The sequence below is a fragment of the Copadichromis virginalis genome, linkage group LG15 (assembly GCF_057382275.1).
Source record: "Copadichromis virginalis isolate Kocher_CV1m ecotype Utaka linkage group LG15, C_Virginalis_male_GT1.1, whole genome shotgun sequence".
NCBI lineage: Eukaryota > Metazoa > Chordata > Actinopteri > Cichliformes > Cichlidae > Copadichromis > Copadichromis virginalis.
In genome coordinates this window covers 14,215,006-14,229,283 of record NC_140632.1, presented here as the reverse complement: position 1 = coordinate 14,229,283, position 14,278 = coordinate 14,215,006, and the positions used below count along the sequence as shown (strand labels likewise).

Below are 14,278 nucleotides of genomic sequence, written 5' to 3'. Positions count from 1 at the left end.
GTCTAAAATAAATAAATAAATGCTCGATCACCTTTTTGTCAATACCTAAGGACCTCAGGCCGAGGCCTGGCGGGTAACAAATGCTGGCACCGTAACTATAAGTCCCTAGCATCTATATGCAAAGTTATAAATGAAGAAACTACCAGATGATTAAGAAGTAACTGCAGTTTGCAGCTTTACTAGTTCCTCTGTATGGCTATAGATGAGTTGGAAGCTGAATTTCCAGGATTTAATAGTGTGGCTTCTCTGTGACTTACAAATGTAGCTTCTATGTTTGTTGAGAGCTGCACTGATCTAACTTTGTCAGTTTGAGGGGAAAAAAGGGACAGAGAGAAAATCTGACTTTCTCCTCCCACTCACCTTTGAGCGAGCTCAGTGAGTGGTCTGTCTGCTGTCGGGGGCTCCCTCAGCACTTCTGTCTCTCTGTGACACTCTGATGAGCTGGCCAGCTAATGAGTCCCCCAAACAAGCTGAAGCTACAGCAAACACAGGCTGCTGTAATAGACGCCAGGTTGAAATGGACTGCTGTGCACAGGGTCCACAGCTGACTCCCTGGGATTTTGGACTGCAGCTTGCACGACAGATCAATCCAGACAATTTTTGCTGAGTGAGACTCCAGAAACCCTTTGCTGTGTTTCATCTTTGTCTCTCCCTGACTGCCCGGCTCTTTTTTTTTTTTTCTTTTTTTTTTTCTTCTCTCCTCAGGATGTACCCGATAAAAGAGGTTCCTGTGGAGGCTGAGGCCCTGACTGACTGGCTATATCAGAGGTTTGTGGAGAAAGAAGATCTACTGGCCCATTTCTACGACACAGGTATGTTACTGTGGTAAAATCAAACTGAAGAACTATGGTACTAGGGATGAACTGGTTCAGCTTTATCCAATACCACTGCTTTGACTTCAATTTATTGGCAGTGGTCTCATTTCAGCTAAATATTCTGTCTTTACTGCGCTTTGCTGTGGTTTGAGGCTATGCTGCTTTCTCCTTTACCCTGCTCTAAATGTCAGGGTGTAAAGTGGATGATGCTGATAGTATTGATCAAGAATGGAGAACCTGTGCAGTTGAATGTTAAATACACTTGCCTGAGCACTTCACATTTGTTCCCTGAGCGTGCACAAGCCAGAAATAGATGACAAAAGTGCTCCTAATAACAAGAGCACAGTTTGAGTTAACTATACTCAGTCTAACAGTGAATAGTGTGCAGCAGCCTAGCTTAACACAGTTAAAACAGGCAAAAAGTTGGAGCTAGTTTCAGGCTCTGAAAAGTGAAGCCAATGTTCATTTGCATTGAACCTGCATTCATTTTAAAAGCCACCAGTTGGCGATGTGTGTGGTTGCAAAAAGACTTCTTGTCCTACTAAAATATATGGGATAGTGAACCACTATATACATTTTACTAATGAATTTCAGTGTCAGTCACCCTTATTGGGTCATGCTGGATAAAATATCGAGTCCATTTTGTAAAATTTGGTCGTTCTTAAAGTTAGAAAAGATGATTATCCAGCATATATCTAAAATTGATGAGTTGGTAATCAATGAGGGTGCACTTTCACAGTCCGATCCGCCCGCTTGCATCAAATGCAGTTTGAGGATACCAAAGTGACAAAGCCAAAAAAGATTATTGCAAGATGTCAGAAAGGGATTTCAGAGGTCTGTCTGTGATGTCACTGTAGCTGTCCATCTTTTATACCGATGGTGTCAAACATGAGGACCACGGGCCAAAATCGACCTAGCAATGTCTTCACTTTGGAAAATGTGAAGGAGGGCATAAAGTTTGGACATTATAAACATATACATTACATAAAACTTAATGTGTTTTTTACTAACTTCTATAGAAATGTTCATTTTTATTATGGGTTCACGGTAATAAATGAATCCGTTAATTCACAGAAAATGCTGATTTTTTTTTTTAATTAATTTATTTAAATTAACAAAACCTTTTGTTTCATAACTACAGAGCAGTCTGGCCAATAAGCTGCTAGAACCTTTTCTGCAATTTTGCACTTTTATTTCTTTAAATTTAAGCCCAAACAATCGTGCTGACACATTTGTCATGTACTACAGCAGCATTTCTACATTTTGTAGAAAAACCGAGACATGCTCTCGCATACAAAATCTCTATAATGTTGGACTCCAGCAGTGTAGGCGAGGTACCTGGTGCATTTGGTGGGCATCTTCTTCTGCACAATTTATCCATCCTACTTCCTCACCAAAAGCACCGACTTTTCCAGCAGTGTACAAGCAATTCCCTTAAAAAAATATTCCATCCTAATCCCCTCCGAAATTGTCCAATGTTTATGTGAAAATGTCTTAACTGTGCAACCTTACACAACAGGTGCAGTAAGAATCAATATAAGGTACCTTCATCTGTCAATGGAAATATTACCTGACATTGCCACACTGATGGAAAATGCAAACCTGTTACCAGATTCATCTATAAAGTAATGAGGCTGATGAGCTGCTTACTGGTAGAAATTTCAAAATAAATCTTAATGCTTTTACTCTATATTGGGGATGTTTGTCACTAGTCAGCTAGACACTAGATGTTGGGGCAAGTGAATAAGCACACAGGTCTATAGACCAGTCAGCGACCGCCTGGCACCCATCTGTCGCTAGGGACAACATGTATTTTCCAACTTGGTGGCAAAAACTAACTAGCAATGTTATTCACAATGCACTAGGTAACATTTAAAATACAGTTTCATTAGTGAAGCATGTTATTGACTCTTTCAAATTCTCTTAAATATAAACACAAAGTTTGCCTTCCTAGTGTTTCGTACATGAAAGTTGCTTCACTGACTTTTGCCTACAGTTTATTACTCAGTTTTTTCCCCTACTTTTATGCTAATTAGTTGACTAGTAAAACTATTAGCTAGCACTTGGCAACTGTGGGAAGGAAAAACTCCCTGCAGCCTTCTGCAGCCCCCCATTCTACTTTTCAATAGCCTAGGAACAACAAGTAAGTAAATAAGTTACCAGGAGCACCCAGACTTATGACCAAAATAGGGGGTGCTTTGCCTGAACCTCTGTTGGTAGTTACAAGTTATCATAACCAAATAAGCACAAAACCCAAGAGAAAGCACATAAGAGCATCCTGGTGATGAGTCTGCATTTATTCGTCCCCCAACAGGATCATTCCCTCCTCCAGAAGGACAGAAGGAGGCGGTTTCCCGGCAGATGACCCTCGACCCAGTGTGGCTGTGCCTGATCCAGTCGTTTGCTTTCGCCTCAGGCTACATGTGGTACAGCGTCCTCCAGTACATCTACTGCTGTTTATTCTGAGTGCGCTGATGAGACGGGAGTCTTTATTGGACCACTGGGAGAGCCTCAGGATTGGATGGTGTGTGGCCCAAGTGTCATACATAACCCCCCTCCCCCCATACGATGGATGAATGTACAATTTTCAGAGGCGAGACTTGACAGGAAAACATATGAAGACAAAGTACAAAAACACGCAGATTACACACAAACCCCATACGATATGAAACTGGTTACAGGCATAGTTAACTAACTTTAACACAACCCTAACACCCCACACACACACACGAGAGAGGCGGCCTAGCAGAATAATCTCACTTGTCACGACCCACATTTTGATGTTTACACGTCCTCATACATGTAGACACTCACACGTACATGACTTTTGTTTCAAAGGTAACGATATGAGGCTCAGGACTCCTCCAGAAGATGCTCTGGACTGGACTCTTCCCCCCTCTCCCCCCTCCCAGGCTTTCGCCGCAGTAGTTTTACAGAGTAAAGTGTGAATGGATGCGAATGCGTGTGCAGGAATATGTGTGACCAGAAGCATCATGTCTGCCCTTATTCTTCCTTCTGGCGAGAGTCGACGAAGCCCACCGGACATCTTTCGGTCCGCTGATGAGTCAGCTGGCTACATTTTGCAGAGCGAGCGGCCGTACGAACGCTGAGGCCGAGCAGCCGGCCGCTCCTCTGACTGTCATTGCACTAAGGATCCATACTGCCCTAACTGCTCCCTGCTCCAGGAAAACCTCCTGAACGGTAGCTGTCGGTGTTTTCTTCTTTTTTTTCTCCTCCCTTAGCCCGCATATCTTCACAACAACGGCCACTGTATTTGTTGTTGATGTCTTTTTTTTTCTTTTCTTTTCTTTTTCTAAAGTGTTCTTTGTTTTTTCTCTCTTGTCTGGACTCTTTTTTTCCGTGTCCGTGAGTTTGCTGAGAAACGGGGGGATCATGTTTACACTGGTGGCTTGACTGAAAACGCTAAAAGGGACGATGGCTATAATGTGGCGCTTGATTAAGGGATTGGATTTTCTTTTTCTTTTTTTCCTCCCTTGGTGAGATTTGATGTAACACTTATTTCAAATGAAACAAAAAGAAAAGTACTGGCAAGATTTTGGATTTGAAAAAAGTAACCCTACTTTCTCTGCTTTCCAAAATAAATACCGATACAGCAGAGGATCGCTTCAGCAAGACTGAGAAGGCAGAGACACTGTTCCCCCATCGGACTACGTAGTTTTACAAATATTTAAGCCATATGCTTATTGTTGTCGAGGTGGGGAAAAAGACACGGAAAATAAACATGATTTTTATAGAAAGATACCCTAATGCATTCTACAATAGAAATTTTGGCTTACAGAACTATAGGTGTCATCATTACTGTAAATTTACAGCATAACCTGCCTAAGTGAGTGTGTGGTCGTCTTTATTTCCCCCCCACACCCCCATCTAACCATTGTTGATATATGATTCAAGTTGTATTGCTCTGTGTTGTCAGAGTGTGGCTGCGGTTTCAAATTTTTAGTTTCTTTTTAAATTACTTGAACTGCTCTGTCCTTATGTCCCAGTATGTTTAAATCTTGTATATAACAAAGCTGAGGAAATGTGTGAAATGACTGAAGCCTGTCTCTTTTCTTTGTTTCTTTTTGGTTCGTGAACATTTCAAAACAATTTATTTCAAGATATGAATGTTTTTTAAAAAAATAGGAAGAAAGCAAGGATTTTATCCCCTCCCCCTCTTCACTTATCAGTGTTATCCCGTATTGTTTTGACCAGGAAGTTGACGTGTGATTCGTTTCTGTGAGGTTATAGCTGCTGTAGGTCCATGTGAAAAGCGACACACGGTCCCAGTTTTGCGGGAAAAACTATTAACGCCTTACCAGATGTTCTGGTTGACCACAGTCCTCTGAATAATGCTGTTCCCTCGCTTTAAACGCTCGACAAACGTTGCTGTGAGGAAAGATTTTGGGGTGTCCAGGTAAAACTGGTCCAGTGAGGGAGAAATCTCTGAGGGGGAAACTCCACCAGGGCCCCTGCGAAGATGCAGATGTTCTCTCTCGAATGTACTCATGTTGTGGTTTTGCTTAGCCTGCTTTAATATGAAAATGATTGAGGAGCAGTGATTATTATTGTTGTAAAAAAAATGCCCAAAAGGTGCATTTCTAGTAGCTGCTGCCCTCCCTCTGTGCCACTGTTGATTTAAATAAAAAATAAAAATAAAAAAATGTGTGAAATGCAAAAAAAAAAAAGGGCTACCTGGCTAGTTAGGTAGGTGAAAACATGTAAAATCAGGCTGTAATGGTGTTTCATCCTTTGACCCTTTCAGATTCCCCTCCATTGTGAGCGTGACTTAAACTGAAGCATTTTTTAAAATCTTTTTTTCCCCCCTCTTTTTTCAATTTGTTGACCATGTTTCCAAAGAAGGCAGGGAAATCATGTTTTCCTAGATGTGGTTTTAGGACATAAACACAATAGGGATTTAAACAAATTATACTAGAACTGTCTGTAATTTTCCATTTTGTACTTCTCCTTTAATTCCTAGCTACACAGCCATTTTACAACACAAACAAACTTGTGCTGGAATAAAACATAAAGATCCTAACGGTGTGCTTCTCGTCAATGTATTCTTGCACTCTTAAAAAAAACAAAAAAAAAAACAAGTATTGGGTTAGAGCCCTTTTTGCTTTTATTCATGGCTTCAACAAGGTGCATGACACGGTTTTTGGAGATTTATCATATGTGGCACCCAGTGTGGTCTTCTGCTTCAAGGTTTCAAACTAGGGCTGTTCGATATAACAATGTATATCGGATGACGATATAAAAACGTCTAGTTTCATTTTACGCTATCGTTTGTTTCGTGGTGTCGCAAAATAAACTGTTTACGGCAATATTTTTTTCATCGTTTTGATGGTCACTGTAGTGGCTATATTAATTTCTCAAAGTTCTTTCTTTCTCTTAGATTTAATCTAACCACACTACGGTCGGACAAGCGCCTCTTTTATGCTTTATGGTTAGCAACAACGACGGTAACACCATCGCGTGTCCGCTTGGTTATTTTCCACAAACTTTTCACAATAAAGCTCAAGATCCTGTTGAGACTTTTCAAAATAAACTGAATCACGTGAAAGAGCAGATTATTTACGGATGAGAAGTAAAAAAGCCGCCAGGTGCTAAAAAATAAAAACGGCCGTTACAACTTATGTCTAGAAATATATAGTTTCATACATCGGTTAAAACACTCGACTCAAGCTACATGACGTGCAGCTGGAAACACTTCCCGCAAGTCGAGCTGCCCGAGATTCACATAATTTACAGAAAATCTTACATTTTTGTGATTTATATCGTTATCAAGACGATAGAATTCTTATATCGGGATATGAGACTTTGGTCATATCGCATAGCCCTATTTCAAACACTGTGCCTTCAGAGATGCTCTTCTGCATACCTTGGTTGTAAGGAGGGGTTATTTGTTTTCTGTTTTCTTCCTATCAGCTTAAAGCAATTGGGCTCAAACCATTCTCTATAAACCTTAAAGATGGTTATGTAGGAAAATCCTAGTAGATCAATAGATCGATTTAAAGGAGAAAAAAAAAGTAAAGCTACCAACGGCTAAAATTAGATAAATTCAAAAAATTTATCTAAATTCAAAACTTGGGGTGGGGTGCATGTTTTAACTGAATGTTAGAAACGCAGATCGAGCCATTTTCTTTTCAGTTGGAAGTTTGTCATTCACACATGCACTGGAAATGACAAACTAATGTACCCAAAGGAGTCTAAAAAAAGATCCGAGTGGAGATGAATGTGCAGAATTAATCTCCTAAATCGTGCTGTGAAAATCGTCAGTTCCTGCTGATTTTTAATTCTGGTCGTCTAGGAAGGGTTCCTCTCTTCTGCCAGCAAATGTTCCCGTCTTGTTTTCAGTGAGGTAACAAACTATCAGAGGTCCTGGGGTAACCGAAGGCCTGTATTTGCTCAGTATTGTACCCTTTGTTTAACCGTGGCATCGATGTCTGGCTGTTCAAAGTAACTGGGTTCTGTTACAGAGCTCTGATTTCAGACACTACGAGGCCTCTCGGCAGCAGATGGAGATGATCTTACGTTGGTGAGAGGGCCACAGATGCATCAATCACAGATTAACATTGGTATAAAAATATCATGAGACCCGACACGTCAAGACGTAACATCACGCAGTTCTGAAGCATACTGCGTTTCCCCATCAGTGCGTGTTTATCATCATCTATAAGGCTGGTCCAACTCTAACAGGGTGTCTAAGTTTATGTTTGCTCTCTCAGTCTGACCTTCATGCCCCAGAAGCCTTGCCTGTTTGAGGTTTTTATAATTGGTTATTTGGCTCTGTCACCTTTCTATGGAGTGTTTGCATATGCTCCCTGTGCCTGTATGGGTCTTCTCAAGCTTCCTACCATAGTCCGTTTGCATGTTAGGTTAACTGGTGATTCTGAATTGACCAAAGTGTCGATGCAAACTGAGGTAAGAAAAATGATCTATAAATGCAGCCCCATTTCATACTGAAAAATAAAATGCCTGCAATGCAAATCTTTTATTTAAACCAGGAAGATAACGCAAGATCAGGGTAATCGTCACGCTTTCATCAACTTCTTTTCATCATGTTTTAGTGGTTCGCTGATGTGTCATTTACAGTGTAACCTGTCATTTGTCATTTTGAACATGTGGTTGCTAAAAGTCTTGTCCTCATGAGCCTGTTGTTCATCACATGAGCAAAAGTGGCTAAAAATAAAATTGTACAAGGGGGAACCTTTGACCTGTGTTCTGTATGGAGAATGTGGACTTGTATATTTTTCTAACAGTTTAACAAACAAAATAATAGAAAGTTGAATTATTTGACACAATAATGCCACCTTGAAATGGCACTGAATAGCAGGAATGACTCAGCAACTTCTGACCGCATCGGCTAGGGTTAAATAACTTGTTGCCAGCTGCACTGATTATCCAGTGGAAACCTGCTACCTATTTGCTTAGTTAAATCCCAGTGGTGGCCAGGCAGTGCACTTGGTACTTTAAACCACTTGGTCAACAAACACTGTTATATTCCCAAATCAGATGCACTGACAGAAATCCAAATGCCACCTTTCCTGTTTTGCCAATTTGCCCTAAAATTATTGGCTTTGCAGACTAAACAGAAACTAAGGCCAGCGTGACATTTCTGCAGCAGCTGGAGTGAAATTTGACGGGTCACAGCTCCGGGATGCCACACGCCAATGGGAAAAAGACAGGAAGTGAGCTGGAAAATGGGATTACGCATGCACCGAGCTTCACCAACATACCAAAGGGCTAAGAGTGAGGAGCGACGGTGGCTGTTGCTCACTGTGGTGATCAGATGGAGGGAGGAGCATCATCACTCTCCTGCTCCTCAGCAGAACTCTTCCCAAGGTCGGCCGCATTACACAGAAACATTAGTCTCTAGAGGAACTTTACTGTCCTCTGCAGAAGCACCGGCATTCCTCCTCGGACACCTGCAATGAGCTATTTCACGGGCACTGCTCCCCAAGGTCCTCAATGTCACGCCTTGATGGCTGCTCCTTCGTGAATGCTCGGGTGATGGCGGTGTCCCTTGAGTCAGCAAGCACTAAAACATCCAGCTGTGGAGAGAAGGCTTGAATGTCATTGCAACAGCCATGGGCATCAGAGTCCTCACCCTCTCTTTTCCTCCCTGTCATGCTGGTTGAACCCTCTGTGCTCATATCTCATGTGCAAATACTTGTCAACAGATCCTGCTGGAACTCATCAGCAGTCAGAAAAATGAAATTAATTAGAAAAATAAAACCTCGCACTGCTGGTGTGATTGTTGTTGTTTGGTCATAGCATCTTAAAATAATAATAATTAAAAGTAATAAACTTGCAGAATAAAGCAGCCAGGTGTAGGTGTGTGTGATGCAGAAGTGATTATCCTGGCTACCTGTGGATGATTAAGTGTAGAGAAGTCAGAATCAGAATACTTTATTGATCCCTGGGGGAAATTATTTTTTGTTACAGTGCTCCATTTTAAACCAACATTAAGACAAGACAGACAATACGCTAACTAAGAATAGTACAATATATACATATATATACATACATACATAAGTCACTTAGTCTTCTGCTATTCATGCACACCGTTGTACTGAAACAGTACTGTGAAAAAGCAATTACCCATTTCATTTATTATTATTTTCATTTGTCTGTAATGATGGACAAAATGCAATTTTTAAATAGCTTCATTTATTAAGGTCTAAAAGTTATGCCAACCTACCTGGAGCTGTGTGACCTCTGACCTTAACTGAGTCTAGTGAGACCTGCAGGTCTTTACTCTTGGAGTAACTTTGGTCGGGCTGATACTCCTGGGAAGCTTCACCACTGTTCCTGTGGTGTGCGTAATTATTCAGCCCCCTGAGTCAATACTTTGTAGAACCACCTTTTGCTGCAATTATGGCTGCCAGTCTTTTAGGGTATGTCTCTACCAGCTTTGCACAAATACAGACTGAAATCCTTGCCCATTCTTCTTTGCAAAACAGCTCCAGCTCAGTCAGATTAGATGGACAGCGTTTGTGAACAGCAGTTTTCAGATCTCCCCACAGATTCTCGATTGTATTTAGATCTGGACTTTGACTGGGCCATTCTAACACATGGATATGTTTTGTTTTAAACCATTCCATCGTTGCCCTGACTTTATGTTTAGGGTCATTGTCCTGCTGGAAGGTGAGCCTCCGCCCCAGTCTCAAGTACTACGGTGTACATTTTAGGACATTGTCAGGTCTCAAGAAAAAAGTTGTCAGGTATCAGACAAAAAATTGTCAGGTCTCAGTTCTCAAAGAAAAAAGTTGTCAGGTATCAGACAAAAAATTGTCAGGTCTCAGTTCTCAAGAAAAAAGTTGTCAGGTATCAGAACACAAGGTACCATACAGAGAGAAAATCTTCCTGCAGGTGGCGGTGTTGTCATGTCCCACCCGAATTGATTTCCAAATACGTCATCAACGTGTGACTGTGGGAGAGCGTAAGGTCATTGACCTCACTGGAGTTTTACCGCGGTGCAGGCTCCTAACGACACAAGGTAAGTTTAACTTTTGTTCATATTTTTGCCACAGTTGTATTATATTAAGTTGCGGTTATGTTGTGAAAGTTACATATCAGAAGGAAAGCTAGTTTTGTACGAAATCAAATCAGTACTATTTTTGTATGGCTAATTCATTCTAGCTAGCGACAGTGTTGAAACGTGATTTTTTTTTTGTTTTTTATTCGGAGATGTTTCTGTTTTATTAGGAGACTGTCTCACCCCAACATCGTCAGACTCATGGCAGTTGCCCGCACTGAGTCCTGCTTTTTGTTGGCAGCTGAATACATTCATGGCGCAACCCTGCAGCAAGTGCTTCACACAGACAGCTGCTACTCTAATAGTCTGTGTTGTTGAAGGATTCAGCACTTCTTATGTTTTTTTTTTAAATCCATTTTTAGACAGCGATGAGATCGGCTACACACTCCACAGAAGCCCAGAGTTACTGTTAATATCAAAAATATAATGCTGTCCTTTGAGATTTTAACATTTAAGACTGTGAGTGTAATGGATCTAAAACTGTTTAAATCTCTTCACCCTGGAGAGAAACTAGTGAGGGAGACCATCAGGACCAAGCTGGGTTTCCTGGGTCCAGAGGTTTGGAGAAACTTCTTCCCTTTCTTTCATCACAGCTGTCCTGTGCCAGAAGTTCTGTTGACCCACTGAAAGAGGCATCATTTAAGAAACACCAGGAACACTGAAGCTCATCGCATTGATCAAGCAGGACTCATGATCTTCACCAGCAGCTCCCTCACAGGGAAATCTTCAGCACTCCTCCGTAGGCCCGCCCCAGAAGATGGATAAACCCAGCATTTCATGAACACTGTGATGGAGACCTTTGGTTTGTGTAATGTTATAAATACTCGGATACTCCCCAGAGGCTCCGGACTTTTACATAAAGATATTATATTCAGTCCTGTAGAAAGTTATATATTTAAAAAGATATGATCCTCTCTGGTTACTCTGGTATGAATAACTCTGAATCACTTTATGGTAAATAACACACTATCTGCAGAAAACTGTGACCTTTGACCTTCATCAGGTTTTATTTAATTGTGCTAGAGAAACTCAAACGTGCTCTTTATACAGCTGAGTACATCAAGTGTTTAAAACGGAAGCTGTGCAGGTCTGAGATAAAAACTGAGGTCCTGTTAATGCTGATATATAGTGACACAGTTACATGGGTGATTAATCCTTTTGTTTTTTTGTCTTTAACTTTATCAATAAAACAGCTGCAGCTTTCACTACAGCACATGTGGTACTTTAACCTTTGTATTGTTTTCATCAGTTCATTTTGCAGTTAACATGTGAACATGTTGGATGATCTGTCTGCTGTCATGGGGTGGTGCTGAGGTCTGAATCTGAGGGCAGCTCCTGTAATCACAAAGAGAACAGAACCATCCAACTCAAATATAAATTTTATCCCTCAAAATTGAAATAAAGCTGATTCTTCTGTCCTCACACACTCAGGATCTGAAGTTGTTCTCTTACATTTTTTTCAGTATTACAGTACACTACAGTACTTTAATCCATAGTTCCTGATTAATGAAGAGCTACAAGGTACAAGCTTCTTTTTTCTTTTTTCTTTTAAAGTTATTGTCTTTACAGATGTGGCAAGAGACTGAAAACATGCTGTTGTTTGCACATATTTAATAATCAGCTCTGCACAGGAGCTGAAGCAGGATGCAGCCTGTTGATTTTACAGTATAATACTTGTAATAAAAGTACAGTAACAGTAATTAGTGACTGAGTAGCCCGGAGCGTTTCTCTTGATTTCTTTAGTCGGTGTAAATTCATTCACCTGCACAGATTAGCTAAACGAACCCTGACAGCCGAGTCCTCATCTTAGCTAGCTAGGTCTCAGGACCGAGCTAAGGACGGTAGTTACGGATTAGCTGACAAACACGTTTAACTTACCGAAAAAGTGCAGCAGGGCCTCGGGTCCTTCTGTCGGGTAGTCCAGTTTACTGAAGAACACCTCAGGCTGTCAGGTTAAAACACTCAGTCGTGTTTTCATAGCGTAAACGCTGGCCCTCCTCTCAGAGCCTACGTTCTATCTGCTATTCCCGAACAGAGATATGCAAGTTTCTCCGTAACTGCAGCTGCCAGTCAAAGCTGTTATGATGACGTTTCACCCCAATTTAACATCACCACGGTAGGAATTAGAATCAAACTTATGGGAGAGGAGACCCCTTGAACATCAATCAGTGTGATGAGAACTATTGATAACAAAAGAAAGAATCTTTGGAAAAAAATTATCTGAGGAGAATAACTTTATTTTAGTCTGACCCCAGTCCCATCCGCTAACGTGGAGGAGGCGGGGTTTATGACGTATATACTGCAGCCAGACACCAGGGGGCGATAGAGACGTTTTGCCTTCATTTTTGGGGAGCTGTCGTGTCGTCCATCTTTTATACAGTCATTGGGTGGGACATGACAACACCGCCACCTGCAGGAAGATTTTCTCTCTGTATGGTACCTTGTGTTCTGATACCTGACAACTTTTTTCTTGAGAACTGAGACCTGACATTTTTTTGTCTGATACCTGACAACTTTTTTCTTGAGAACTGAGACCTGACATTTTTTTGTCTGATACCTGACAACTTTTTTCTTGAGAACTGAGACCTGACAATTTTTTGTCTGATACCTGACAACTTTTTTCTTGAGAACTGAGACCTGACAATTTTTTTTCTGATACCTGACAACTTTTTTCTTGAGAACTGAGACCTGACAATTTTTTGTCTGATACCTGACAACTTTTTTTTGAGAACTGAGACCTGACAATTTTTTGTCTGATACCTGACAACTTTTTTCTTGAGACCTGACGATGTCCTAAAATGTACACCGTACTCAAGTCTTTTGCAGACTCCAAGAGGTTTTCTTCCAAGATTGCCCTGTATTTGGCTCAATCCATCTTCCCATCAACTCTGACCAGCTTCCCTGTCCCTGCTGAAGAGAAGCACCCCCAGAGCATGATGCTGCCACCACCATATTTGACAGTGGGGATGGTGTGTTCAGAGTGATGTGCAGTGTTAGTTTCCCGCCACACATAGCGTTTTGCATTTTGGCCAAAAAGTTCCATTTTGGTCTCATCTGACCAGAGCACCTTCTTCCACATGTTTGCTGGGTCCCCCGCATGGCTTGTGGCAAACTGCAAACGGGACTTCTTATGGTTTTCTGTTAACTGCTTTCTTCTTGCCACTCTTCCATAAAGGCCAACTTTGTGCAGTGCGTGACTAATAGTTGTCCTATGGTCAAATTCCCCCATCTGAGCTGTAGATCTCTGCAGCTCGTCCAGAGTCACCATGGGCCTCTTGGCTGCATTTCTGATCAGCGCTCTCCTTGTTCGGCCTGTGAGTTTAGGTGGACGGCCTTGTCTTGGTAGGTTTATACTTGTGCCATACTCCTTCCATTTCTGAATGATTGCTTGAACAGTGCTCCGTGGGATGTTCAATGCTTGGGAAATCTTTTTGTAGCCTAAGCCTGCTTTAAATTTCTCAATAACTTTATCCCTGACCTGTCTGGTGTGTTCTTTGGACTTCATGGTGTTGTTGCTTCCAATATTCTCTTAGACAACCTCTGAGGCCGTCACAGAGCAGCTGTATTTGTACTGACATTAGATTACACACAGGTGCACTCTATTTAGTCATTAGCACTCATCAGGCAATGTCTATGGGCAACTGACTGCACTCAGACCAAAGGGCGCTGAATAATTACGCACACCCCACTTTTCAGTTATTTATTTGTAAAAAATGTTTGGAATCATGTATGATTTTCGTTCCATTTCTCACGTGTACACCACTTTGTATTCACGTGGAATTCCAATAAAATTGATTCATGTTTGTGGCTGTAATGTGACACAATGTGGAAAAGTTCAGGGGGGCCGAATACTTTTGCAAGCCACTGTATGCTTAATTTGTTTAACAAGGCAGAGCAATTACTTTTTCACATAATGGTC

General features: G+C 41.3%; 1 protein-coding gene and 1 long non-coding RNA gene across 3 annotated transcripts in view; both read left to right on the top strand.

Annotated features, from left to right (window-relative positions):
* Positions 1-5,856, top strand: part of lpgat1 (lysophosphatidylglycerol acyltransferase 1) — a 64,492-nt gene extending 58,636 nt beyond the window's left edge. Inside the window, exons 7-9 of one of the 2 annotated variants that reach the window (XR_014915134.1) lie at positions 706-812; positions 3,130-3,339; positions 3,654-5,856. Coding sequence is in view for 1 of the 2 variants with exons in the window: in XM_085432088.1 (XP_085288214.1) it covers positions 706-812; positions 3,130-3,281 (259 nt within the window). In the remaining variant the exon portion in view is untranslated. Of the gene's footprint in view, positions 1-705; positions 813-3,129 lie in introns of both variants that reach the window. The other variant, XM_085432088.1, reaches the window with a different exon arrangement.
* A 4,204-nt stretch (positions 5,857-10,060) lies between these two features.
* Positions 10,061-11,587, top strand: LOC146692120 (uncharacterized). Its single transcript, XR_014915133.1, has 2 exons — positions 10,061-10,320; positions 10,530-11,587. It is a non-coding gene; the product is annotated as an uncharacterized LOC146692120 (long non-coding RNA).
* The last annotated feature ends 2,691 nt before the right edge of the window (positions 11,588-14,278 follow it).